Genomic DNA, 24,799 nt, shown 5'->3' with positions numbered 1-24,799 from the left:
CGAGGCCCACGCTGCTGTCCACAGCGGGCAGGGCACGGTGGCCTTGCTCAGAGCCTACAGGAAAAGAGAGCCCAGGCCAGGGGAGGCGCAGACCCAGCCATGCTGGCTCCTCCCCACTTGGGAGGGTCCTCTGCCCATTACAGGGGTCCCCAGACTCAAACTCACTGAGTGGCCAGATCCTGTCCATGCCAGGCTCCCACGTCATAGGAGGCTCCTGCCCTCTTCTCAGCAGCAAAGCCCTCGTCCCCCGCATCCCACCCCCAGCTACCATGGTGGCGGAGGACACAGGCACACGCCACCCCAACTCTGCCACACCCCTGCCTTCTGTCTGCAGATGGAAGGAGCCAGGAAAAGGGTGTGCCCCCACTTGCCCACCGGATCCCCCAGGGGTACACTGTCCTGGGGAGACCTCTGGACCAGAGAGTGGCCTGTCTTCCTTCCAGCCAACTGCCTATTTAGGCTCAAAGATCATCTCTGCGCTGTCGTCCTGCGGGGAAGAGAAGCATCCGCAGTCGGTCCCCTGTTCAGTGACTGCGAAGACGAGTCCTTCCTTGCGGAAGCCTCTGGTGAGCAGCTCCGGCCGTGTCTGCGGTTGGCGCCCTCGCTGGGCTCCCTCTCTCCCCGGCACCCCGGTCTCCGCTGTGATGTGCGGTGATCAGTCGGCAGGTGTCCACGAGGGCAGAACCCAGCCCTGGTACCCAGCCCCGGTCAGGCACACAAATACTCAATGTAATTGATGAAAATGGATCTTCTAACTCCTGGGGCCTCCCTCCTGGAGCCACAGTGGGAGGGTCTCCGTTGCTTGAGTCGTCTGTCCTACCTCCCCATCTGAGAGCGGAGGAGACGGAGGCCCGTGGGGGAGAAATTTGCCAGAGCGACAGCCAGCAGTTCCTGATGCCTGGGCTGCAGCGTAAGGGGCTCTGGACCCCGTCTCCTCAGGAGGAGACCCGCCCTGGCCAAGCAGCCTAGCCCAAGCCCCTACACCCTGCCCCCCCTACCCCTGGCCCCCCCAGTGGCTCGCCAGCAGCAGGCTGATGGCTGGGGAAGCCCAGGACCAGGGCCCCTTTGGTGGCTAGTGTCTGAAGGTGGGTGGCAGTGTCTATTCTGCTGAAACCAAGAACGCCCTGTCCTCTCTGGTGGGGTCCCCCACCCCAGGAAGTTCCCATGACCGTTTCCTCCGCATGAGTACCCTCCTCGAAGCTACGATGATCATCCCATACCTTTGGGATTCAGAGGTCTGATCCTAAGACCGGCTTCCACCCCAGGCCTCGTTCCGGAGGCGCTCTGCCTGCCAACCAGGCCAGGGGCAAGGGGCAGCCCTTCCTGGCCAGCAGGGGGGGGCCCTTCTTCCCCTCCGCAGCCTGGCCTCCTGCCACCGACAAGCAGCAGCGCCAGGCTGGGAGTCCTCCAGGGTTCTCTGCAGGGGGCACGGGGTTCTGGGGCCAGCATGGGCTGCAGACACGAGGGACAGGCTGGGTTGGGAAGGGGCAGTCCCTTCTTCAGAGCCAGGTCGCAGGCAAGGAGGGAGTGGCACCATTCTGCACTTCTTGGCCTGACCTCACGCACATATTCATTCAACAATATTTATTAAGCGCCTCTTTGTGCAAGGCACTTCCGGGAGGGCGGTCTGCAGCCAGGCCTCGCCCACCCGCTCGGCCCCCACTGCTCGAGTTCGGCTTGTCCAGCCATCCAGGAGCCGCCTGGCGATGGCCCGACCCCAGCCCAGGTCTCCTGGTGGCCCGGCTTCTCGCCAGCCTCCTCCCCGTGGGCACTGGGCGCTATGCGCAGAGGGCACAGCCACACTTGGTGGGCTTCTCCACCTCCTCAGCGAAGGAGGTCCCGTCGCTGCACTCGAAGGTGAACTTCCTCCGCTTCAGCCGCAGGCCCTGGCAGCAGCCCCGGCCCGGGCAGGAGCCCCGGCACTCCACCCACGACAGCGGGCGCGTGGTCTGGCAGATGGCATAGCCCCTCTGGACCTGGTGAAAGTCCCGGACAGGGTCCCCCCGGCACTCGGACTCTGGATGGGACAGATACCAAGAGAAAGCCTCAGGGCACAACGATGGGCCAGTCCTGCCCTCTGGGAGGCAGGAGGAGCGAGGGGGGCGAGGGGAGCGGGGGAGGCGGGGGGCAGCGTCCGCAGACTGTCCTCTAGCTCTTAGAGCCCACCTTGGCCCCAGCACCCTCCCTGCCCGCCATGCACATGCACAGCTTAGTCCCGGGCCACCATGAGGTCAGTGGGAAGGAGGGACTTTCTGGCTGCCCGGGCCTCTAGTACAGATGCCGCTGCCAGGCTGCGGGGGCTCCCCGCTGCTGCAGGAGTGCAAGAGGCTGGAGGCCTGGGAGGCAATCGTGTTGGAGGAGGAATTTGTGCTGGGAGGGTGTGGCCTCGGGACCCTAAAGTGCCTGAGTTCTGGATTCCTCAAGACACCCCCTCTCCCCCCAAGCGCTCTCCATTCCAGCAGAAGCATCTCAGTCACGCAGACCAGGCCTGGGAAGGAGTCCCCAACCCGCAGACTTCTGCTGCTCCCGGGTCCCAAGGTGATGGGGCCACGATGCAGAGATCTGGGCAGGAGCTATTAGCACGATTTCGTCTGTAAGGAAAAATCCCAGCCAGGGGGGCACTTACCCCAGATACGGGGCTGCAGGAAAAGCTGGGCCAGGGAGAGATGGGGGCCCTGTGAGAGGGGGACTTGGAGCCCAGAGAGCAGGGTGGGGGGGGGCGTTACTAAAGCCCCATAGCAGCCTAAGGTGCAGGAAGGGGCAGGGGCACAGAGGGGTTGCTGAGGTTGAGAGGAAGAAAAAACCAAGTTGCTAAAGCCAGTCGTGGGGAGGGACCCTGGAGAGGGCACATCAGGAGGGGGGCCCCTGACCTTGCTCACAGAGCTCGCCTGAAAAGCCAGGGTCACACACACAGTGCGCCCCCTTGGTGGCCGAGGCCTGGCAGTGGCCGTGCAGGCACTGCAGGCCCCCACACGGCTCTGCAGGGGCCCCGGCCTGGTTGCACAGGGCCCCCGAGTACCCCTCTTGGCACTGGCAGCTGTAGGAAAGGGCATCGAGGGGCACGCACTTCCCGTGGACACACCTGTTGGGACAAAGAAAAACACTCTGAGGACAGGAGAGCCCAGGCAAGGCCCACCCAGGACGCCCCACCCCCAGCCTCGGTGTCACGGATGTGAGCCTGGTCCCAAGATGGAGACATTTGCTTCCCGAAGAAGCAAAATGTGAGTCTGTGCTTGTCCCTACAGCCCTTCCCTGTTCATAAAAATAGAAACCCAGAAAAATGTAATGAAACCCTGCTAGGCCACGTGTTCTGATCTTGGGCGTGAAAGCCATTCTCTTTCCTCACGACAGGGAATGGGAACTTGCAAGGAAGGGAAGGGAACCTGCAGGTGGGCCAGGGGTGAGGGCTCCCTGAGCCCAGCGCGGGCTCACTTGTGGCCGTGACAGGGGCCGTCAGCTGGCTGGTCGCAGTGCAGGCCCCCCCAGCCGGCCTCGCAATGGCACACAGGCCCGGGGGTGGCGTTGGGCTGGCAGATGCCGTGCAAGCAGAAGAGCTTCCGACAGGGCTCGCAGCCCGGTACCACTCCCGGCTTCATCCGCGTCTTGGTGAAGTCCTGCAGCTCGTTGTTGATGTACAGGTTCCGGATGCACCCGTGGAAGCTGGTGCCGTTGAGGATCTGCCACAGGCGGAAGGTGGCCGAGTTCACGTCCACCGGCATCCCTGAGTGGTGGGGAGGGGGCAGACTGAGCGGGCCGGGCTGGGGCAGTGCCCGGCCCCTCCCTCTGAGGTCTGTGGGCACCTGCACAGTGTTCCCTCTTGCCCGTGGCCTCTGTCCTGTCTCTGCAACCCTGGACCAAGGTCCTCTGCCACCGTGGAGGGTACAGACTCCTTCCCCAAAAGAAAAGGAAAAGCTGCCTTCCCATGGCCGGGGCTGGGTGCTAGCCTGGCCGCAGCCAGCTGACCAGTGAGGCCCGGGCGCCTCAGTCTGGCTGTGCTCTCCCAGGGTTCCTTCCTTCCCTCTGGGACACCTGTCCTTACTCCCAGAGGCCCCAAAGGCAGCAAAGGACTGGGACCTGGAACTCGGGTGTATGGTACTTTGTCACCTGCTTTTGTGTTCACCATGCACAGCAACCCTCTGAGGTAGGAGCTGCTAAACCCCACTGGGTGCTCAGTGACTTGCCCGAAGTTGCACAACTAGTAAACCCAGGTTCTCATTTCTCCCACCTGCCCACTCTCTAGGCCAGGCCCTACACAGCGCTGAGACGACCCCACGGCCTCCGGGAGCCTGCTCTCTGGACCTGGAAATGTCCGCAGGCGGTGGACAGGGCCAGGTAGCTGCAAAGCCTGGAAGGCCAGCTGGGCAGTCCCCAGCTCATGTGGGGCCCTGGGCCTCTGAGGGCCCAAGACTGGGGATGGACCCTGAACATTGAACAAGTCCCTTCTGGCCCAAAGCCAAGAAGAAAGATGCCCACAGTGTAGAGGACAGCCGGGGGAATCCCAGCACGCCCCATCCCTCCCCTCCCCCGCCTGGGTCAGGCCTCCGTCCCCACTCAGGCACTTCCCCTCCCTCGTTAGTGTGGGCCGGGGGTAGCAGCCTGGCTCCTGGCAAGGGAGCACAATCCACCTGCAGCTTGGCAGTCACTAGACCCTCCCCCACCACCTGCAATGTTCCCCGCAGTCCTGTGCCCTGAGCCCCGCCCCTGGCCAGAGAGCAGGAGGGCCCCACCTGGAAAGGCTATCACCACCCCCCAAGGAGAGGCCTGGCGGGGCAGGGCCTCACCTCCCACGTAGAGGGGGGCCTCGCTGTTCAGTGTGTAGTGCTTGCCGAAGTTGTCCATGGTCATGGGACTGCCGCCATCGATGGAGAGGTTCACCATCTGGTCGAAGGTGACCAGCTCCACAGTGTGGAACTGCCCGTCATTGATCGTCTCGGCACTGGAAGACGGGGTGCCCCCACCCCAGAGGATGAGCTTCCGTTGGGCCCGTCCCTTCCTGGACACCCTGCCACGGGTCCAGCAGCTGCTTCCCAAGGGACCACATCTCTCAGGGGAGACTGGGACTGGGAGCCTATGGCCCAGCCTCTCCTGCTCCCTGGGGAAAGCTGAGACGTTTGGGGCAGGTGTTTTCAACCTAATCGGTCTCCTCCTCCCACCCAGGAGCGCCCTGTGAGGTGGGGGTGGGAGGGGACGGACCCACGCTGGGCTGTACTGGATGGTTCAAATGCCCGCTCCTCTCGGGCAGCCCAGGCTCTGGTGCTCCCATTAATGACCTGCTTTCGGCCCAGGAGATCCCTGAGAGCGGCTGACGGGCCTAAGGAAGCCCCACCTGTAGATGGCAGAGCTGGGGTAGCTGCCAGGGTCGTAGCTGACACGCACATGGCCCTGGTACAGCTCCACGGCGATGTGGTCATTGTCCCCGTTGTACAGCAGGATCCCGTTGTCCTCTGCCGTGGAGACCTGATGAGCAAGGGCACTGTCTCTCCAACCCCATCCCCCTAGAGATGCTGTGTGCAGAACTGCCCTCCCCTGCCTGCCCAGGTGACATGGCAGCCCCGCGTTTAAATCCTAGCCATGGGCAGTGTGGCCAGGGCCAGGCAGCCGAGGGCAGACGGGCCAGCTGAGGCCTGGAAACTACGTGCCAGGAGGGGCAGGTAAGAGCCCTTCAGACCACCTGTGGGCCTCAGGGAACTGCCTTAGGGCCAGGGGGTACCTACAGAGGACACGTTCAGGAAGGCTCTCTGACAGCCAGAGCCCCCCAAACCTGGAAGGAACCGCTCAGGAGGTAGCTGTTTAAGATATAAAATGGCAAAATAAGGGACTGCAAGGACTTGTGGTTAAAGACATAAGCTGGGATTTAACCTGGCCGTGCTCCAGGCACATGACACAAAGCCCATCGCACATTGGAGGTGAAGCGAGGAGTCGCTGAGACAAGAGATGGTGGGATAGGGTCCTGGTAAGCTTGGTTTTCTGGATCTAGTCACCCATGAGACCACCTCCCCCTACTGCCTCTTCTTTGAGATTGGATTTATATGCCAATAACCTTTCCAATTCTGCTTAAACGACTTCAAGCTGAGATGCTGACACTCACATCTGAAGACTCTGACCGACACAGGGGCCTCCCCATGGTCCTGGGCAGGGACGTGTCTTGAATCTCTGACCTGAGGCCAGGGCCCCACACCGCCGGACTCCCCTCTGTGACCGGCGCCCTGGGCACCCACCTGCAGGGTGATGTTGGCCCGCGGCCAGTTCTGCAGGTCTGTGAACTGCAGGTACGTGTCCCGGTCCACGAAGTTGACGCTGAGCAGCTTCTCACACTCGGGGCCGCCGAAGCCCGGGAGGCACTGGCACACGGGCCGGCTGCCCTGGTCCACGCAGTGGGCCCCGTTCTGGCACTCAGCCCCCTCGCAAGGGCTCCTGGGGGCGGCTGGGGGGGGAGGGGTCTCACAGAGCTGCCCACTGGGAGGGAAAGGATGCAGGTCAGACAGGGCAGGGCAAGGGGAAGAGGGCCTCTTCCTCCCCCAGGTCCTGGAGAGAAGCTCACTAAGCATCGTGGGAAACTGGATCCTTAAGGCGACAGAAAATGCTGCTAATGAACACTTTTCCCCAAGAGAACTAAGAGCCAGAAGGGTGGTGAGAAACAAGTGAGGTCCCTGCCCCAGCAACATCGATGTCACCTGGGCAGGTGTCAGAAAGGGAAAGCCTACTGAATTTGCTCTTTCACACCAAGCCAGGTGACTCGTGTGCTCGTTAAAGTTTACGAATTGCTTATTTTGCCCTAACTGGTTTGGCTCAGTGGATAGAGCGTCGCCTGCGGACTGAAAGGTCCTAGGTTCGATTCCGGTCAAGGGCATGTACCTTGGTTGCGGGCACATCCCCAGTGGGGGGTGTGCAGGAGGCAGCTGATCAGCGTTTCTCTCTCATCGATGTTTCTAACTCTCTATCTCTCTCCTTCCTCTCTGTAAAAAATCAATAAAATATTTTTTTTTTTTAAAAAAGAATTGCTCGTGTTTCATTTTACAGAAAGGAAAACTGAGACTTAAAACAAGCAAAAGAGGGAAGACTCAAAATAAAGAAAAGAGGGAACATTACTACCAAGGGTAGTTCTGATCCAGGCTACAACAATCTGTAGCATTAGTATCCACAATAGCCAAAAGTGTAAACAGTCCAAATAGATGGATAGATCAACAAAAGTGGTAGATCCCTACAATGGAATATTATTCAGCCATAAAAAGGAGTGAAGTTCTGCCACCTGCCACCACATGGATGACCCTCAAAAACATGACGCTAAGTGAAAGGCAGTTATAAAGGACCACAGACTGTATACTTCTGTTTATAGGAAATATCCAGAATAAGCGAATCTACACATACAGATACCAGCAGGTTAGTGGTTGCCTAGAGCTGAGATGGAAGAGACTTGGGGTGACAGGTAAGAGGTGTGGAGTTTCTGGAGTAATGAAATGTTCTGAAATGGATGGTTCTAAAATGAATGCACAACTCTGGACATATACTAAAAGCCACTGAATTGCACATTTTAATCAGATGAATTATATTGTATGTGAATTACAGCTCAATAAAACTTTAAAAAAACCACACAAAACCAAGCAGATTACGGGAGGTGGGTGGTCAGAAGGAGAGCAGGTGTCAGTCCCCCCTCCCAACCTCCCAGAGGAGCCAAGACACAAATGCCAGTGACCTTTATGGCAGGTTGTGACTTCAGAGGCTCCCTGAGCAGTAAGTGAGAGGGCCCTGCCCACTGATCTGTACCCGCCGCCCTCTCCCTCCATCAAAAAGGTGATGCACCCGCTGCCTGTGCTCTGAGTGGTTAAGTCACGTTCCCAAGGCCACACAGCTGTGACGGGTGCCAGTTCAAGCCAGGACCCGACACCCAGGCTCTCACCCTCCCTCCCTCCCGCCAACCACGTCTGGGGGCTCCTGCCAAGCCCCGGGCCGCCGTCTAAGAGGAGTCGGGCCCTCGCGGGTGTGCAGGCCTCTCACCTGTAGCCCTCGGCACAGAGGCAGGAGTAGCTGTTCACGTCGTCTATGCACTGGGCCCCGTTCTGGCAGCGGTGGTCCCTGCAGTCATCCTGGTTCTCGCTGCAGTTGTCGCCCGAGTAACCCGGTGCACACTCACACCTGGAGGTGGGAGGTGGGTAGGCAGTCAGCCCAGAGCCTGCGGGGCCCGGGGTCTGTGTGTGACAGACACCCTGGAGGCCCTGTGGGTCTATGGGGTCCACCCGGCGCCCTGGATATAAAGGTGTCCCCACCTGTCCTGGGGCCCTTTTGGAGAGCTTGTGCGGTTGGTGGGGCTCTAGGTTGGGGGGTGGGCACCCAGCAGCAGGAGGAGATGGGAATCTTGTCAGGGAGGACCCAGATTCACCACCAACAGCACATCCAGGGCCAAACTGCAGCCCCTGCTGGACCTACCCAGCTGCTCAGCACATGGCTCCCTGTCATGGGGCTCATCCTTCCCTCCACCCCAGCTCCCCCAGCTCCACCAGCCTAGCCTCCTGGCCCCAGCCAGGCAGGTGCCCACCTCTCTGCCAGTGTCTGACTCCAAGCCAACCTCCAGCTCCCTGCTTGCATTGTGCCTCACTGCTCACCCCAAAATCCATTCCGGCCAAAAATCCAATCCAGTCCTATCAAGCAAAGGGCACACTCCTCCACCCCCTTGCAAGATGCTCAGGCCTCCTCCACTGGCAGCAACCCCCACGCCACCGGCACTCCCGCCTTCACTCCCTTCCCTTCGCCCCTGCTGCTTCTGGAATACCCTCACCCCTCTCCCTGCCTCATTCTGGCCAGGCCAAGACCTCACCTCCTCTGAGAAGCCCCTGGTGCCACTGAGCAAACCTTTGCTGGAAACCCTTCCAAACTGCAGACTGCAAATTGCAAACTGAACAATCTGGCAGGTGGGTGCCCCTGCCTGGAGTTTTTACTCATTCCCAGTGTTTTTCAGGCTGCAAGAAATACCCTTCAACCAGCACACACACACACACACACACACACACACACACACACACACACACACACCTGAAATCATACTTATCCTTAGTGTATAAAATGGTGTGATGCTCTCTGATATTTTCTGTTTCATTTTTTAAGTTAACCTTGACCTACCCATTAATCACAAGTCACTATTGGGTCTTGAGCAGCAGTCTGAAGACTGTTTCAGTACCTAAGCCACCACCCATTCCTTCATATTCATTCATTCATTCATTCATTCATGCATTCATTCAACGAATGTACTGAATACTTGCTGGGTTCCAGGTACAATGAGCTGAGCATTTGTCCATCTTTCCTCCAAAACAGGAAGTTGAGAGAACATGGACCTCCCCCACGGTATGTGCTCCTCTGTGCGGTGGGAGAGACCAACCAGCACAGTGTGCGGGACAGTGTGCAGCCTCTCTGAGGAGCGGGCATGCTTCTTGATCTGCCACTGCTCCTTGGTCTCCGTGCCAATCCCACCCCGTCTTCCGTGCCAGCTCACCCAGGAAGGCAGTGTGCCCACCGTTTGGACGGAGGCTCCCATGTAGCCTCTCGATCTCACAGCCGGGCCTCTAACATCCCCTGGCTCTCCCTCTGCCCAGGGGCCTCAGCTCCATGGTGACCCCATCCCCCGACCCTGGCCTGAGTGGCTGGGGTTGGGCCCCTCAGCCACAGACTACAAGGAGCCCTGCCCTGACTGGTGGAACCAGGGTCCCAGAACTGACACTATATTTGAAAACCACAGATGGGAGCAACATCCTAAAACCCCATGACCTGCACATCACATGCAGTCTTGAGGTGACAAAGCACTTCCATGTACGCCAGTAACAATGGAGACAACAGTCAAGAAGCCCTTTTCCTGAGGCCAAACAGGAGGACTTTTAAAAGGTAATACAGTGCCTACAACTGTATATTGTGTAACATGTCAGTGGGATCGAGGGCAGCCCCTCAGTCAAACATGTTCACAGCTCTGCAGCACAATCTACACGGATGGCTGTTGACTGTAGCCCCATATGCGTGTGGTCAGCTTTTATTTCTATTGATTTTGTTAATCCTCACCCGAGGACATTTTTCCATTGATTTTTAGAGAGAATGGAAAGGAAGGGGAGAGACAGAGAGAGAAACATCGGTGTGAGAGAGACACATTGGTTGCCTCCCACATGGGATGGAACCTGAAACTAAGGTACATGCCCTTGACCGAAATTGAACCCGGACCCTTCAGTCCATAGGTCAATGATCTATCCACTGAGCAAAACCAGCTAGGGCAGTGTTTTCTGCTTTTATTACCAAATTAGAGGCCCAGTGCACAAGATTCATGCACTGGGGAAATCCCTCAGCCCAGCCTACGCTCTCTCGCAGTCTGGGAGCCCTCAGGGGATGTCCTACTGTCACGGAGGCTGGAGAGGCTCCCACCACTGCCACTGTGCTCCCCAGCCTTGAGCCCTGTGGGAGCACACTGACCACCGGGGGGCAGCTCCTGCGTTGAGCATCTGCCCCCTGGTGGTCAGTGCACATCACAGCGACCGGTCGTTCTGCCATTGGGTTGATTTGCATATTACCCTTTTATTATATAGGATACGTTCAGGTCCTTAAGGCGACAGAAAATGCTCCTAATGAACACTTTAGGTGAACAAAATCGATAGCAAGTCGATTTTGCTATCAAACCGACTTTTGGTTTTCAGAGTTCTGTGGGTTTTGTAACGGAATGAGAAACTGAGGGTCTGGAATGACAACAGCTATTTATGGAGCATTGATGGGAGGTCAGACATGGAGCTAAGTGCTTTCCACGCATGTGCTCATCCTCTCCTTACAACCACCCCAGGAGGAAGCTTCTGGTGCCTCCAGCTCACAGATGAGAAAACAGGCTCAGAGTGGGCAAGCCATCCATTCAAGCTCATGCTGGCAGCAAAGCTGTCCCCGTCACCACCCCCACACTGACTCACAGGAACCCCACATGGCTGAGACCAAACCCACTTGACAGGTGAGGAATAGGATGGGGAGGGGGTTGGCATGAAGGGGAGGTGACTTGGCAGCCCCTGCCCTTCCCTGACCCTGGAAATGGGCAACACCTACCTGGGCCCATCCGGGGTGCCCACACACTGGGCCTCATGCTGACATGGGTTCAAGTCCGGGGAGCAGAAGTCCACCAGCTGCTCACAGGCCCTTCCTGGAGAAAGAACCAGGGAGAGGCAGGAGAGAAGCTGTCCCTCCCCCCGGCCCCATGCTGGTGCCAGGCAGCCACCAGCAGAAACCTCCTGCCGACGCTGAGGCAGGGCCCCAACGGTCACGGGAATGGGGCTCAGGGCATGCACACTAGCCCTCACCCCCCCACAGACACTCGATGGCCACATACCCGCATACTGCAGGGGGCACTGGCAAGTGTAGTTGCCCATGCCGTCCACACAGATGCCTCCATTGGCACATGCGTGCTCCACACAGTCGTCTGTGTTCACCCCACAGGTCGGTCCTTCAAAGCCAGTCGGACAGGAGCACCTGGGGCAGGGGAGGAGGGGGAGGCAGGTGGGCCCATGGTCACAGGTCAATATCATCCCAGAGTTGTGGTACCTACTCACGGCCAGGCCCTCGCTGGATGCCGGGGGTTAACGGTGAACAAGACCAGCCCTGCACTATGGGACTCACAGTCTAGTGGGGAGGTGAGGAGGAGACGCAACCAGAGGAGAGGCGGTGAGTATCGGGACCGTGCAGCACAGAGGCCAGTGAGGGGGAACCAAGGGGCAGCACCTAGCTCCTCCTTGGGGGAGTGGTCAGGGTGGGCTTCCTGGAGGAGATGATGGTTAATCAAGGAGCCTGACAGGGGAGTGTAGGAATGGGAGGGAAGACAGTGGGGACAGGGCATGTGCAAAAGCCTGGAGAAGACCCTAAAGCCAGCCCTCTGGGAGGGGTCCTGCATGAGCAGGCCTTGGGGAGCACACACCTCAGGGACCCAGTGAGAATGGGGCTGGAGCAAGTTGTGGAGAGCACTGGAGATCAGTGATCTCCAAACCAGGTCCACCCTGCCCCGGGGCACCTGGGGCTTTCCAAGGGGCTGTGGGTCAGAGAGGTCTGAGAAATCAACTTCCAGACCTACAAGCTCTGCAGGGACTCTTCCCTGGACTGACCGGCCCCCGAGCTCCCCAAAAGCACACACACCCCTCCCAGCCCAAGTCCAGGGTGGGACATGCCTGGGGCCTAAAATCCCGGGGCTCCAAATAAAGGGACAATTAGGAATATTGATGTTTTAAAGGTGAAGGAACAAACGGTGTCTGAAAGTCAAGCAGTTTCCAGCTCCACATGTTAAAAATAATTGAAGGAAGGCCTCATGGCACTGTCAGCCGATAGGCATTAAAAATAGCTTTTGATGACATATCACTCTGCGCTTTTTGGCATATAGACTCGGAAGGATTTCAAAGACTTGAGTGACATGGCTATAATAAAACTCCTTCTAATCTCATCTGTTTATTTATGAGAACAAACTTTCTCAGCATTTATAGCTATATACATAAAGCTCTATCTCACCCAGAGATGAGTCTAAAAAACTCTATTTTTATTTGTAATCATTATCAATCAAATGTTGTAATCTTGTTTTGATCGACTGTATATTATTGATCATTGTCATGATAGCTCAATGCAAAAGAAACTTTTAATCAGAGGCAGATGGTCACAAGAAATAAAGAAAAGTTTAAATTTACACTTATATACCCATGTTGGTGGTGCAGACACATGGCGGGTGCTCCAGGAAAGTCTCCCCCAGCACAAAGGCAGATTACATTAGAAAGAAAGTGGGAGGGGGTGTGGGGAGTGAAATGGGCATACCCGTTCAAGAAGAAAAGGCAAACATTTAAACTGTAAAAGAGCAGCTCATTCGTGTAAGTTTTTAATGGAAAATTGCTATGCTGCTCTGGCCAGTGTTGCCCAGTGGTTGGAGCATCGGTCGGCACACCAACAAGCGGCAGGTTTGATCTGGCCGGGTCAGGGAGCGTGTGGGGGGCAACCAATTGATGTGTCTCTCTCACATCCATGCTTCTCTCTCTTTCTCTCCCTCCTTCCCTCCCTTCTACTCTAATAATTAATGGATAAACTATCCTCAGGTGAGGATTAACAACAACAAAAAATTGCTGTGCTATTTAGATTGCACTGGAGGACAATAAAAGAGTAATAGGTTTATTTTTAAATGTTAATATTTACTATATCCTGAAAATGACCTCCTTTGCAACAAAAAAATTAAACTTACAATGACAAATTTTAGCTGTCAACTAAAAGTGTATGAGAATGTATACAGTTTTTAAATTGTGTTGGGGGGGTATGTGAGCAAAAAGGTTTGAAGCCCACGGTTATGGGACATGTCCTGTAGTTTAATTCCCCCCCCACACACACACACACATAGATGGGGGTGGGTTGGGGGTGGGGGCAACAGAGGGGTTTTAAGAGGGCTGAGGCGATCAGCTTTGCATTTCTGAGAAGGCTCTTGTAAGCCTCAAGATTGAGGGGTAACTCAGAGAGGCACCCCCTTTCTACCTGGAGGGCCCACTCAAAGGGCCCCAATCTGTAGGGCCGCTAGATGTGAGGGGGGCCATCCCTGCTGTACCCCTCTCTGCCCAACAGGGGGAGTTTCTGTGGGTGTCCTTCCAGCCCCTCCACTCCCCACAGACATCCCCTCCCAGGAGTCCAGGGAATGAGGAGGTGGCTTTGCTTTGCTCGAACTGCCGCCTAAGCCCAAAGGAGGATGGAGCCTATTGTAAGGACGCCGTTGCCAAGGCAACAATGGCTGAGAGGCCATTTAGTGCTTTCCTTTCATACCTGGTAATTTGGGTTTGCAGAGACAGATTTGGCCATTTCTGCCTGTAAACGCAGAGCCAATTTATTTTCAGCAGCTCAATATCAAGTATGTTTCAGAAAAGCTCTGGGTCCAGGAGAGCTCGGGGTATGCACTGAGGGGTCCCGGGGGAAGCGGGTCAATGGGGGGAGGCGTGCTTGCATGGTAACGTCAGCACCGGGAGAGCTTAGGATTCGATCCTGAGGGAGGGTCGCCCTTCACCAGGAGCCGTGGGAAACTGGCTGCCGTGTGGGTCCAGGGGGACCAGGAGACGGTGTGTGAGGCTCCAGGGGGCAGGCTCAGGACTTGCTCCCATCTCTGGGCAGGCTTCTGTCTTCAGGGCTTAGGGTGGTGGCTTGATTGGAAAGAGCTGGCTAAGGGCCCTGCTTCAGGCAACATTGGCACAACAAGCAGGTGCTTGGCTTCTATTCAAGGCCTCCGGTGAGCAGAGATTATAGGGGTTTAAAGTGTCGCCAAACTGCCCCTTGGCACTGCCACTGCCTATGTCCTAGGCCATGGATTCCCAGTGCCATCTAAAGACTGCCTGGCACCTGGCAAGGACAGAGAGTGGCCTGGAGCAGGAGTGGGCAGGTTGGCTCCAGCCCCAGCGTTCGTTCCCCCGCCCCCCGCTGGCTCCCACTGCTCTGGGCAACGGACATGGCTGGTGGCTGTGAAACTGTCTCCAGTGAATGTTTGCTCCCACTGCGCCCACCCTCCATCCCCTCCCAGAGCACAGAGGATGGGTCGGGTGGCCACTCGATGTGGAGGAGGAGGGCGGCGAAGCATGGGTGCTGGGTCCCGTCGGCACCCGCGCCCGGGTTCTGGCCCCTCCAGGCAACTCACGTGAAGCCAGCATCCTCGCCCTCCTGTTCCTGGCAGGTCCCGCCGTTCTCACAGGGGCCACTGGCACAGCTGTCCAGGGGCACCTCACAGTCTCGGCCCTGGGGAGAGAGTCAGGGATGGGGACCCCAGGGGCCCGCAGGAGCAGCAGCGCGGCCTGCCTGTCCCAGGTGTTACTTGTTCATTCGTTCCTTCAAGCGCAGCCCTGGGCAGGACCTGCTCTCAGGGCACCAGGGGCAGATGGGGAACTCGACAGGCCACCCTGCCCTCCAGGAGCAGCCCTCCTCCTCCCGGGCCCAGCCGCCACTCAAGCCTCCACTCACCTTGTAGCCGCTGGAGCAGGCACACCTGTACCCTTGAAGGGGGTCGTTATGGCAGCTGCCCTGGTTCTGGCACGGGCTGGACAAGCAGGGATCACACTTGGCCTGGACAGCCAGAGTGGGGGGACCTGAGGCCAGAGGAGGAGGTTCCTATAAGGAGGAGGCGGGGAGGCCCCAGCTCCCCGCTCCGTACTCCCAGCCCTTCAGAGATGGGAGGTGGGGAGCCCTCTCCCCAAGAAATGGTTGCCATTTCCTCTGAGTCCCGTTCATCCTCCTTTCACAGCCCCCACCACCACCACTAGCCTTCCCTCCTCTGTAAAATGGGGTTAATAACAGCCCCCGCCGCATGGGGCCATAAGGACTAGATGAGCTAATCCGCAGAAAGTGCTAAATGGCTGGTGTGGCCGCCTCAGGAGCCCTCACACGGTCGTCAGGGTAGGGCATCTGTGTAGTCACTACTACTGAAGTCCGATGACCTTCTCTGGGTCCCCTATACCCTCTGAGGCAGCCACCCCCAAGGCCTGTCACCTGCTAACCAGGAAAGCAAGGGGGGGCCCTCCGCAGGGAGCCACGCGGCTCCACGAGGAGGCCACGCTGAGGAGGGAAAGGTCCATGCCCCGTGAAGCTGATTGTCTCCAAGGCCAAAGTGGAAGGGCCGCTTCCCACCACCTCTCCAGGTCCGAGCACGGCTTTCCCAGCCCTCCAGGACTCACTGGTCGCCCTCCCTGAACTTGGAGGTGGGCGAGGAGCACCTCCTGAGGGGGCATTAGGCCCTCACAAGAACTTTCGGGAGGAGCAGCCCGCTAGTTTTCCACCGAAGATGCCTCTGGAAGTGGTGAGCTCTCAGCGCTGCTCAAAGGCATGAGCGTGAACAGGACAGAAACACGGCTCAGTAACTGGGCGGGGGCGGGGGCGGGGGCTTCTCGGGCGCAGGTGGGACTCTGCTTCTTGATCTGGGGGCTGGTTACCTGCGTGTGCTCAGTTTGTGAAAATCCTGCGAGCCATTCACTTACGATCTGTGTGCTGTCCTGTTACGCATGTTGTATTTCAATAAAAAGGTTTTAAAAAAATAACTTCTCACCAGTACCAACACCCCCAGCTAAATAAATCCTGAGCAAACGTTTCAACATGAGTTTTGGCCTGCTCCCAACAGCTCAACAGCTAAGCCCATATCGGGCCCTGGGAACGGTTACCCCTGTGACAGCATCCTGCACGCAGGGTGGCCGACCGCCTCATTAACCTACGGCTGTCACTTTCGCTTCTGATGGGGGTCTATGAGCTAGTGCGGCAGGGCCCTGCCCCGGGGCCGGCCTCTAGTGTGCACCGCCCTCCCCAGCTGTCCCCAGTGCACAAAGCTGGGCCTGGGGCAGCCACGCAGCAACTCCCTCTGCTCAGCAGGGCTCCTGGGGCTCGGGCTGTCTGTCAGTCCATCAATGAACAAACGAACGAACGAATGAACGAGCATTTTCAGATGCCCAGGGTGAGGCGCCTTCAGAGCAAAGCCGGAGGAGCCTCGATCCCTGTGTTTCTACAAACGTCAGGAGAGGGGCGGCTGGGTCCGGCGGCTCAGGGTTTAAGCTAATTGCTGAGCCAATTCCTACCAAAGGGAGGCCCGAGTGCTTGCAGTGCTGAGACGCTTGACGCTTCCAGAAATGCCATCGCTATTTTTACTTCCCTTACATAACCCCCGGAGGGACTCAAGCCCTAACTGCTGAGGTTTTCTGCCTGGCTTCTTCCTTCACTGTTATGTCGGGATAGAAGGCAGCCACGTCAACCAGCTGCAGGTGCCTCGTTGCTGCCGCCTGACCACTCCCCAGCCAGGCACCCACCACGGCTCACCCCGAAGGCCCAGCCAGGGTGAAGCAGGTCCTCTGGGTCGCCAGCGGTGGGAGGTGGGGGACGCACCCGCCACCTTCCACCCCTTCCTCGGCTCACCTTGGCATTCAAACTTCTTGGCAGGAGTGGTGAGGAGCAGCTTGCCCTCCATGTCTGGGGGCCCAGCGCAGCGGGCAATGCCTGGTTCCTTGTAGCCTGTCTTCACCCAGCTGGACAGCCAGCGGAGGTGGCAGTCACAGTGCAGGGGGTTGGCACCAATGGCCCTGGGTCAGAGAGTGGAGAGAAACGCATTACAGCTTCATGGGGTCCTTCACCCCTGGGCACCTAGGGTGCAGGGCACTCCCCCAGGGGCTGGCAAAAGCCCTCCTTTCACCATCATGTACTGTGTCACCAGTTTCAAGTCCTCCACGTGTGCTAAATGTTGAAACTGAGGCTCAAAAAGGTGGAGGCCCCTGCCTAAGGCTGCACAGGGAAAGGGGGGAGGTGGGATTTGAACTCAGCTGTCAAGGCCAGAGCCCGTGAATGCATTGCCTCCGGGTGCACGAGGGAGGAAGGAGCCAACATCTACCACTGCAGTGATGTGCTAACCCTCTCTCTCACTGGCCCCACCGTGCGGGCTTCTCTCCGTCTCACAGATGTGGGAACTGGGCCTCATGTAGTCACACAGCTCTCAAAGGGCCGCCCGTGGGTCCAGACCCAGACTGTCTGACTCTGAAGCTCATACTCTTTAATTTTTCTTTTCATTTTTAACCAAACAAGGAGCTCACGAAGGCACTCCCATTGTAAACCTCCTTCAGACATTGCAGACCACAGTCTCTGCCTCACACAACATTGTGAAGGAGCCAAATGCCACTGAATTGTACACAGTAAAATGGTGAATTTACGTTACATGAATTTTACTGGATTTTTTTTTTTAAAGGCACATACCGACGTCACGGACTGAGTGCAAAATGGAATAACACTGACGAGAGGAATTCTGTGAGTATCTGTCAGTTCCCAGTGCAGCTGCCGTTTGACCCGGCAATTCTGTTCCTGGGAGTTTTTCTCCCAGATTCACCTGCACAAGGGCGTACAGACGTCTGTGCCATGGTGCCAGCCGCAGCACTGTTTGTAATCGGAAGGCTGTTCATCATGTGCTTAAATAAACCTGCATCCACGTTACAAAACAGTCTCCTCCACGGTCCCTGCCGACCGCAGGGGGACACGGGTCACCACGCTCCAGCGTGTAGCTTTCCGGCCCTTCCCCCTGTTCACACACATCCCATCACAGACACAACCACCCGTTCACGGCCCTCCCGAGCAGCTTGCTTCTTGCCACTGAGCAGCACGTCTTGGAGAGCTTTCCCGGTCGGCAGGGATGAATCTACCCCATTTTGCCAAACCGCTTCACAGCATCCCAAAGACTGGAGCCTCCGGGCCGACTGGGCCATGCCCCTGTGCCAGGCACCCTGGCCGTTCCCGCTGGCCAGCCGTCAGCACTCTTGTACGTGCCTCTTGGTGAAGTGAGCCTTTCTCTAGATCAGACGCCTAGGAGGAGGGTTCAGGTTGCACAGGAAGTGCATGTAAAATAAAATAAAATGAATAGCTGCCCTCCAAAGCAGGTCGTACGGACTCACAGACACCAACACTGTAAAGCCACGCCTGCCCCTGACGTCCCCGCCCCAACGCTGCAGCCGCCAACCTCTTAATGTTCTGACAGGCTGGTGGGCAAGCTCATACTCTTCTCACTGGACCGCCGTGAGACGAAGAGATGAGCACGACACGGCGCTGGGAACATGCAGGGGCCTGAGGTCTTTGATCCGGCAAATAGAAAAGCATCAGCGCTCCGTGCCCGACGTTCGTTGATTTCAGCGTGATTCTGAAAATCTGAGGCTGCAGAAGGCTGATGAGAATGAACACCTATTACCTAACCCAGGGGTCGGCAAACTCATTAGACAACAGAGCCAAATACCAACAGTACAACGATTGAAATCTCTTTTGGGAGCCAAATTTTTTAAACTTAAACTATATAGGTAGGTACATTGTTATGAACTTAACTAGGGTACTCCTAAGCTGGCCTTTGCTAAAAACGTCCTCAATCTGATTGAGGTACGTTCGCTGACGTCGACCCCTTCCAACTCTCCCATCCACACTTGTCTTGTATATTTGTTTCGTCTATCTCCTTTCGTTCATCCTCTCTAAATGTCCAAACCATCTCAACATACCTTTCTCAATCCTCGACACTACATCTTCTTTCACTCCACAACGTTCCCTAGAATTAACTTAATAAACTTTAAAGTTTTAAGTCAATTTCGCACTGTACGTGCGCACCCGTACGCGGTATTCTGTGGAAGAGCCACACTCAAGGGGCCAAAGAGCCGCATGTGGCTCGCGAGCCGCAGTTTGCCGACCACTGAGCTAACCAATGGGAAGGCCCTGCCATTTTCCACCTGTTTCTGGGCGATACAGAAGAGGTGGCTCCCCCTGAGATGTGTGCGGTCTGACTCTGCGCAGGAATTCCCCAAAATAGCACATCTGCTGACTGCGCGTCTTAAAAAGCGGGCGGAGCCAGGCGTGGACTCCAGCCGGCGCAGCTGCTCGCTGCCCCCCGACCTTCAGGGCTTGCTTTACATCTCCGGGGCTCACTTTGTGATTCGATAAAGAGCCTGCAGTCTGGAGAGGGGAAAGACAGGCACACAGACCCTGCAATGGGTGCCGAGGGAGCGACGCAGCTTGGAAATGAAAGCCAGTTCAACCTCGACGAGCACTTAATTCTTTTCTGTCCTGCTTTGCTGACAGCATCCATCATGACTAATGGGACAGGAGGCACGTTCCTCTGTCCGCTGAATAGAGCTAGGGCTTCTCAGAGGGAGGGGGAGCTCCGACACTGAGTTTTGAAGGTCCAGTGTGTTTTAAAAAATATTTTCTTAAATAACAGGAGTGCAAAAATCATGGTTTACTGAAAAGGTTTGCATTTACCACATTAATGTTTAACATAACAAGTGCGAAGAAGTGTAATTATGTTATTCCTAAGATAAATTTATTTTAAACTATGTTCTGTAGCATGCTGTGGGAGTACGGTCTGGTAATGAGCCACGAGTTTCAAAGTTATTAGGAATGGCTTCTCCTTTCAGTCCCATAGCTCATTAACAGAAAACGCCAAAAAGACTGAATCTGAGGCCCTTGACCTGTGGTAGGATCATCCTAATTCCCACAGATGTTCCCCCCCCCCCAATAATGGCAGCAAACTTGCACCTCAAATATGTGTCCCTTTTTGACTATTAATATAAAAATAATAAATAATAGTAAAGCCCAGCCAGTGTGGCTCAGTGGTTGACCTATGATCCAGAAGGTCACTGTTTGATTCCCAGTGAGGGCACATGTCCGGGTTGCGGGGTCCATCCCCAGTGGGGGGCATGCAGGAGGTAGCTGATTAATGATTCTCATCATTGATATTCTTCTATCTCTCTCCCTGTCCCTTCCTCTCTGAAATCAATAAAAAGATATTTTAAAAAAATTTAGCTGCTACACCGACAACATACAAACCACCTTTGGCCTAATTCCTTCTTGCACTTCCTCTAGATCCCACCTTCTGCTGACAAGTACCTGGGTTCTCCACTGTCCTATTCACTCCAGCCTCAGGAGCCAGCTCACCTTTGTGCCCGGGATGGGGATGAAGGTCATGAACTCATCCACGTGGCCCACGGTCAGCCAGTCTGAGTACAGCTCCACGGGCGCCTGCACCTGCTGGGCCTGCAGGAATTCCCTCACGATCTTGGTCATCCTCCGACCGCCAGACCTGGGGCAGTAACAGGCAATATAAAGCTATTCAAAACTCTAAATTCTGGCTTGACCAATTCCTGTTTTTCTTATTTCTGCATGGAGCAGACTCCAAGCCACACATGAATTCAATATGTCAAGCTTTAATTTATCCGACGGCCGGGTTCCTGTGGCTAATTTGGCAGTAGCAGTAGTTCACTTTCGCCTGGGGATGGTTTTTCCCAACAAAAACTTCTGTGAACTCAGTGGGGAGTGGAGAGCCACAGGCCCAGCAGAGACGCAACGGTGTGGATGGCAGCCAGGCCGCTCGTCCATCCACAAGGACTGTGGAGTCCGTCTCCAATAAACGTATAAATAACCCTCTGCTGTTGATCTTTGGCGTAACTTGGAAATAGTTGGAACAGTAGATATTAGGTATGTTCATGCCAAGACCTGCTGGACTTCTGTTCACGTAACCGGGACCAAAATAGCTTCCCTGTGGCTGTCTCACAGAGGCGCCAGCTGCAGGCTTAGCGCTAGGAACACTCCAGGGTCTCCTTTGCCTGAGCCCATCCCCGGCCAGGCAGTGTATGTGTGTGCATCCCCGTCTCCTTCTACTGGACCAGGAGGGCAGGAACCAGACGTCCCCGCTGGTGGACCAGATGGTTGACGAGCCCTTGCCTGGCAAGGAGGAGAACTGAAGCAGACACTTGCCATGGGCCAGGGGTAAGCAAAGGCGGCTGCGTGGGCCCAGAGCAGCAGCAGACCCTGGTGCCCAGCAGAGACGAGCGCAGGTTCCCTCTGGGGAGAGGCATCTCCAAAAGATGAGCTCACAACCAAAATTTACCGAACAGAAGTGGAAACAAGCCCCTGTGAACGGGAGACACCAAGGGCAATGAACAGCAATGTCCTGGCCTGGCCGCTGGAGCCATCTCCAGCCAGGATCCCTCCTGCCGCATCCATCCGAACCGGCCTCCCCAGGCCACCATGGCCTTCCAGGATTCCCTACAACTTAATTCTTCCACTGTTCCCTTCTGCCTAAAGAATAAAGTCCAAACCCCTTAGCATGGCACAGAGACCTTCCCAATGGAATCCCCATGTCCCTTTCTAGATTCGTCCCTTCCCGCTCCACACTCCTCACCCAATCAAACCCCCTACGTCCTATGCTGGATAACACAGCATCCCTGAATATGTCATTGACTTTCCTGCCTTCATGCCTTTGCACATGCTGTTCCCTCTATCTGGAATGTCCTTCCCCATCTTCTCCAAATGGCAACTTCCTAGTCCCTTTCCAATGGCAACATAGGTGGCACCTCCTCAGTGAAGCTCCTCAGAGTTCCCCGGAGTTAGTCACTGCCGCCTTTGAATTCATTTAATAGCACCTTCGATGGTCACGGAGGGCAGAGACCTTACGCAAATTCTTTAGCACGTGACTCACTGAGGTTACTCACGAGATAGTTATTGAAGCAATTAAGAGTAAATAAGGAGCTCTGGAATCAGACACACCTACGTTCAAATCCTGTCTCTGTCATTTCCTAGCTTTATGACCTAGGGAAGCTGTTGAACTTTTCAGTGCCTGGGTCTGTGAAATGGAAATAACAAATCCCACCCACTAGGACAGAACCTGCCACCCATTCTACTCCCGTGGCAGACATCAATAATCAATCACTGCACTCTTCCCACTGAGCCCAGAGGTGCTGGCATCCTGTGTGGGCCCAAGAAGGTCCCCGTCAACATTTGTACAGCTAACGCAGAGCAGAAAGCCTACTTCTCATTCTGGTCATGAAGTAAACAACACAGCACAGATAAAGTAGTCACACGCAGCAAAGTGTCTGTCCCAAGGACACCCTCATTGAATGACACTGTTATTATTTTACTTCCTCAAGTCTAAGGTTGGTAGATGTACTGATTGGGCAGGGTGGAGAAATATTACCGTATTAAATACAGAGGTCACTTGTAAGGTACACTCCGATTTCAGAGATTAAATTGTGGACAAGGCCAAACCTTAGAACTGAGAAAATCCAGGGAGGCTGTTGAGTGAATGAACTCAAGTAGAGATGCCGGGGACCCCAGGCTCCCGAGGCCGTGGGCACTTGGGTGTGGGGCAGAGAGCAAGAGGGTGCAGTGACACCCAGGGTCCCAGCCGCAGTCCATCCGGCCTGAACGCTGCCTTGTCAGACTGTAGCCGAGACTCCAGGAGAGAATGCTCTGCGCCCGGCCTCACCGCCAGAATTAGCTACTGCTTTTCCATGTCTTCACTTTTTTTATTGTGGTGAAATACATTTAACATGAATTTGCCGTTTGAAGCCCTGGCCGGGTAGTTGGTTAGAACATCGTCCTGATATGCCAAGGTTACAGGTTCGATCCCATCAGGGCACATACAAGAATCAACCAATGAATGCATAAATCAGTGGAACAACAAATTGATATTTCTCTCTCTATCTCTCCCCTCTTCCCCTTCCCCTCTCTGTCTAGTAAAAAAAAAAAAAATTGCCGTTTGGATAATTTTAAGTGTGCAATTCAGTGGCATCAGTTACATTCACGATGTTATACAATTATCACCACTATCTGGTTCCAAATTGTTTCATCACCCCAAGCAGAAACTCTGTACCCATTAAACAAAATTTCCCCGTTCTCTCTGCTCCCAGCACCTGGCAACCACCATTCTCCCTTCTGTAGCTATGAATGGACTGTCCTGGGTATTCAGATCAGTGGGGCCATGCAACATTTGTCCTCTTATGTCTGCGTTATTTCACTGCACTTGTCTTCAAGGTCCATCCATGTTGTAACAACATATGTCACCCTTCCTTTCTATGGCTGCATACAGTACTATTGTACGTATACACCACCTCTTGTCTATCCGTTTATCTGTTGATGGACACTTGGGTTGTTTTTGCCTTTTGGCAATTGTGTGAATGTGGCTGCTATGAGCCTGGGTGCACACGTATCTGAGTTCCTGCTGTCCATTCTCTTAGGTACATACTTAGGAATGGAATCGTGGGATCACACGGTAATTCTACATTTAGCCTTTTGAGGAACAGTGAGTGCACTGCTCTTTAAGAATAGCTCGTGCAGGTAGAGTGCTTGGCAACCAGCAAATGGTCACTATTACTTGCATTGATGCTTGTGAAGAACTGTTCGCAAATTCCATCGTTGCGACGGATGAAACCCTGACTGTGTCAGAGTCTGTGATGGGGAGCGTTTGAAGTTCACAAGCTAACTTGGTTTCAGGGTGAAAGCAACACATTCTGATAGTCTCAGGAGGCAGGGACTTTCTTGGAATCCAAATTCTGTTTAAATCCAAAGAGGCTCCCAGACCGGGGCCGGAGTTACTTACAGGTGGGACAGGGCGGTCACATCTGCGAAGATGCCCTCTGGGAGGGTGGAGATGTCGTTGCCATGCAGGGACCTGAAGGGAGAGGGGATGTGGGTGCCTCACGGGGAGACAGAGCCTATAGAACGGATGGAGGGTGGTGCCACCCTCTGCAGAGAAGGGCCTGGTGCTGTGAGGGAGACGGCCCCACCTCAGAGGTGAGCCTACCCTGCTGGCCACAGGCAGCGGAGAGGGGAACCTAATTTCCTCGCAGACCACCCTGCCCCTCAGCCCTCCTGGGGGACTCTGTTTTTCCATCATAAATAACTCAGCGCCATTTCTGTTTACGTAGCAAATGGAACGCATGCAGCCAGGAGCCTGAGGGGTAGGCTTTTCCTGGGTAAGGCAGTTAGTCCACAAGCCATACATTGGGGTGAACAATGTCACCTTGCCCCAGATGGGGCTGCCAGAGGATTCATGTGCGTGGACGCAGGAGGGGTCATCATAACAGGTGTGACAGGGGCTTTGATCACAGGGCAAAACCTCGCAGTGGGAATTCTTAGAAAAGGTTCATGAATTTTACAACACTCCCCATCTGAACAGGAGACGCGTTCAAATAGGAGGCTGCCTTGTCTTGGATGTGCGCGCGCACACACGCACACACACACTCACACACACTCACACACACACACACACACACACACACACACACGCTGCAAACACAACTTGGGGCAGACAGCAGCCCCATTTCTCAGCTACTTTCCCATTCATTCCTTGGACTCCTTCAGGGTTTAATGAGCGTGGACTGGCCCCCCACCTTTGGACACAGTTGGCCCTGCTGGGGCCCCAGACCTTGGGACATTGTTCCCCACTGGGTGGGCAGTGGGGCCTCAGTGGGGAGATGTCCCTGGAGGAATGAAGCGGGAGACTTACAGCAGGCGCAGGGAGCGCAGCCCC

The 24,799-nt window shown here is 55.6% G+C and overlaps 1 protein-coding gene across 1 annotated transcript in view; it reads right to left on the bottom strand.

Annotated features, from left to right (window-relative positions):
• Nucleotides 1-1,572: 1,572 nt before the first annotated feature.
• SLIT1 (slit guidance ligand 1) overlaps nt 1,573-24,799 on the bottom strand; it is a 150,304-nt gene continuing 127,077 nt past the window's right edge. The window contains exons 24-37 of the mRNA XM_006756675.2: nt 24,776-24,799; nt 23,867-23,938; nt 16,891-17,054; nt 14,959-15,083; nt 14,639-14,736; nt 11,336-11,475; nt 11,056-11,149; nt 7,996-8,133; nt 6,219-6,456; nt 5,327-5,457; nt 4,782-4,936; nt 3,433-3,721; nt 2,871-3,082; nt 1,573-2,017 (exon numbers count right to left, since the gene is read on the bottom strand). Coding sequence (XP_006756738.1) covers nt 1,779-2,017; nt 2,871-3,082; nt 3,433-3,721; nt 4,782-4,936; nt 5,327-5,457; nt 6,219-6,456; nt 7,996-8,133; nt 11,056-11,149; nt 11,336-11,475; nt 14,639-14,736; nt 14,959-15,083; nt 16,891-17,054; nt 23,867-23,938; nt 24,776-24,799 — 2,119 coding nt within the window. The 3' untranslated portion in view covers nt 1,573-1,778. The remainder of the gene's footprint in view (nt 2,018-2,870; nt 3,083-3,432; nt 3,722-4,781; nt 4,937-5,326; nt 5,458-6,218; nt 6,457-7,995; nt 8,134-11,055; nt 11,150-11,335; nt 11,476-14,638; nt 14,737-14,958; nt 15,084-16,890; nt 17,055-23,866; nt 23,939-24,775) is intronic.

This window comes from Myotis davidii, unplaced genomic scaffold (genome assembly GCF_000327345.1).
Source record: "Myotis davidii unplaced genomic scaffold, ASM32734v1 scaffold332, whole genome shotgun sequence".
NCBI lineage: Eukaryota > Metazoa > Chordata > Mammalia > Chiroptera > Vespertilionidae > Myotis > Myotis davidii.
This window is presented reverse-complemented; position numbering and strand designations above follow the sequence as displayed.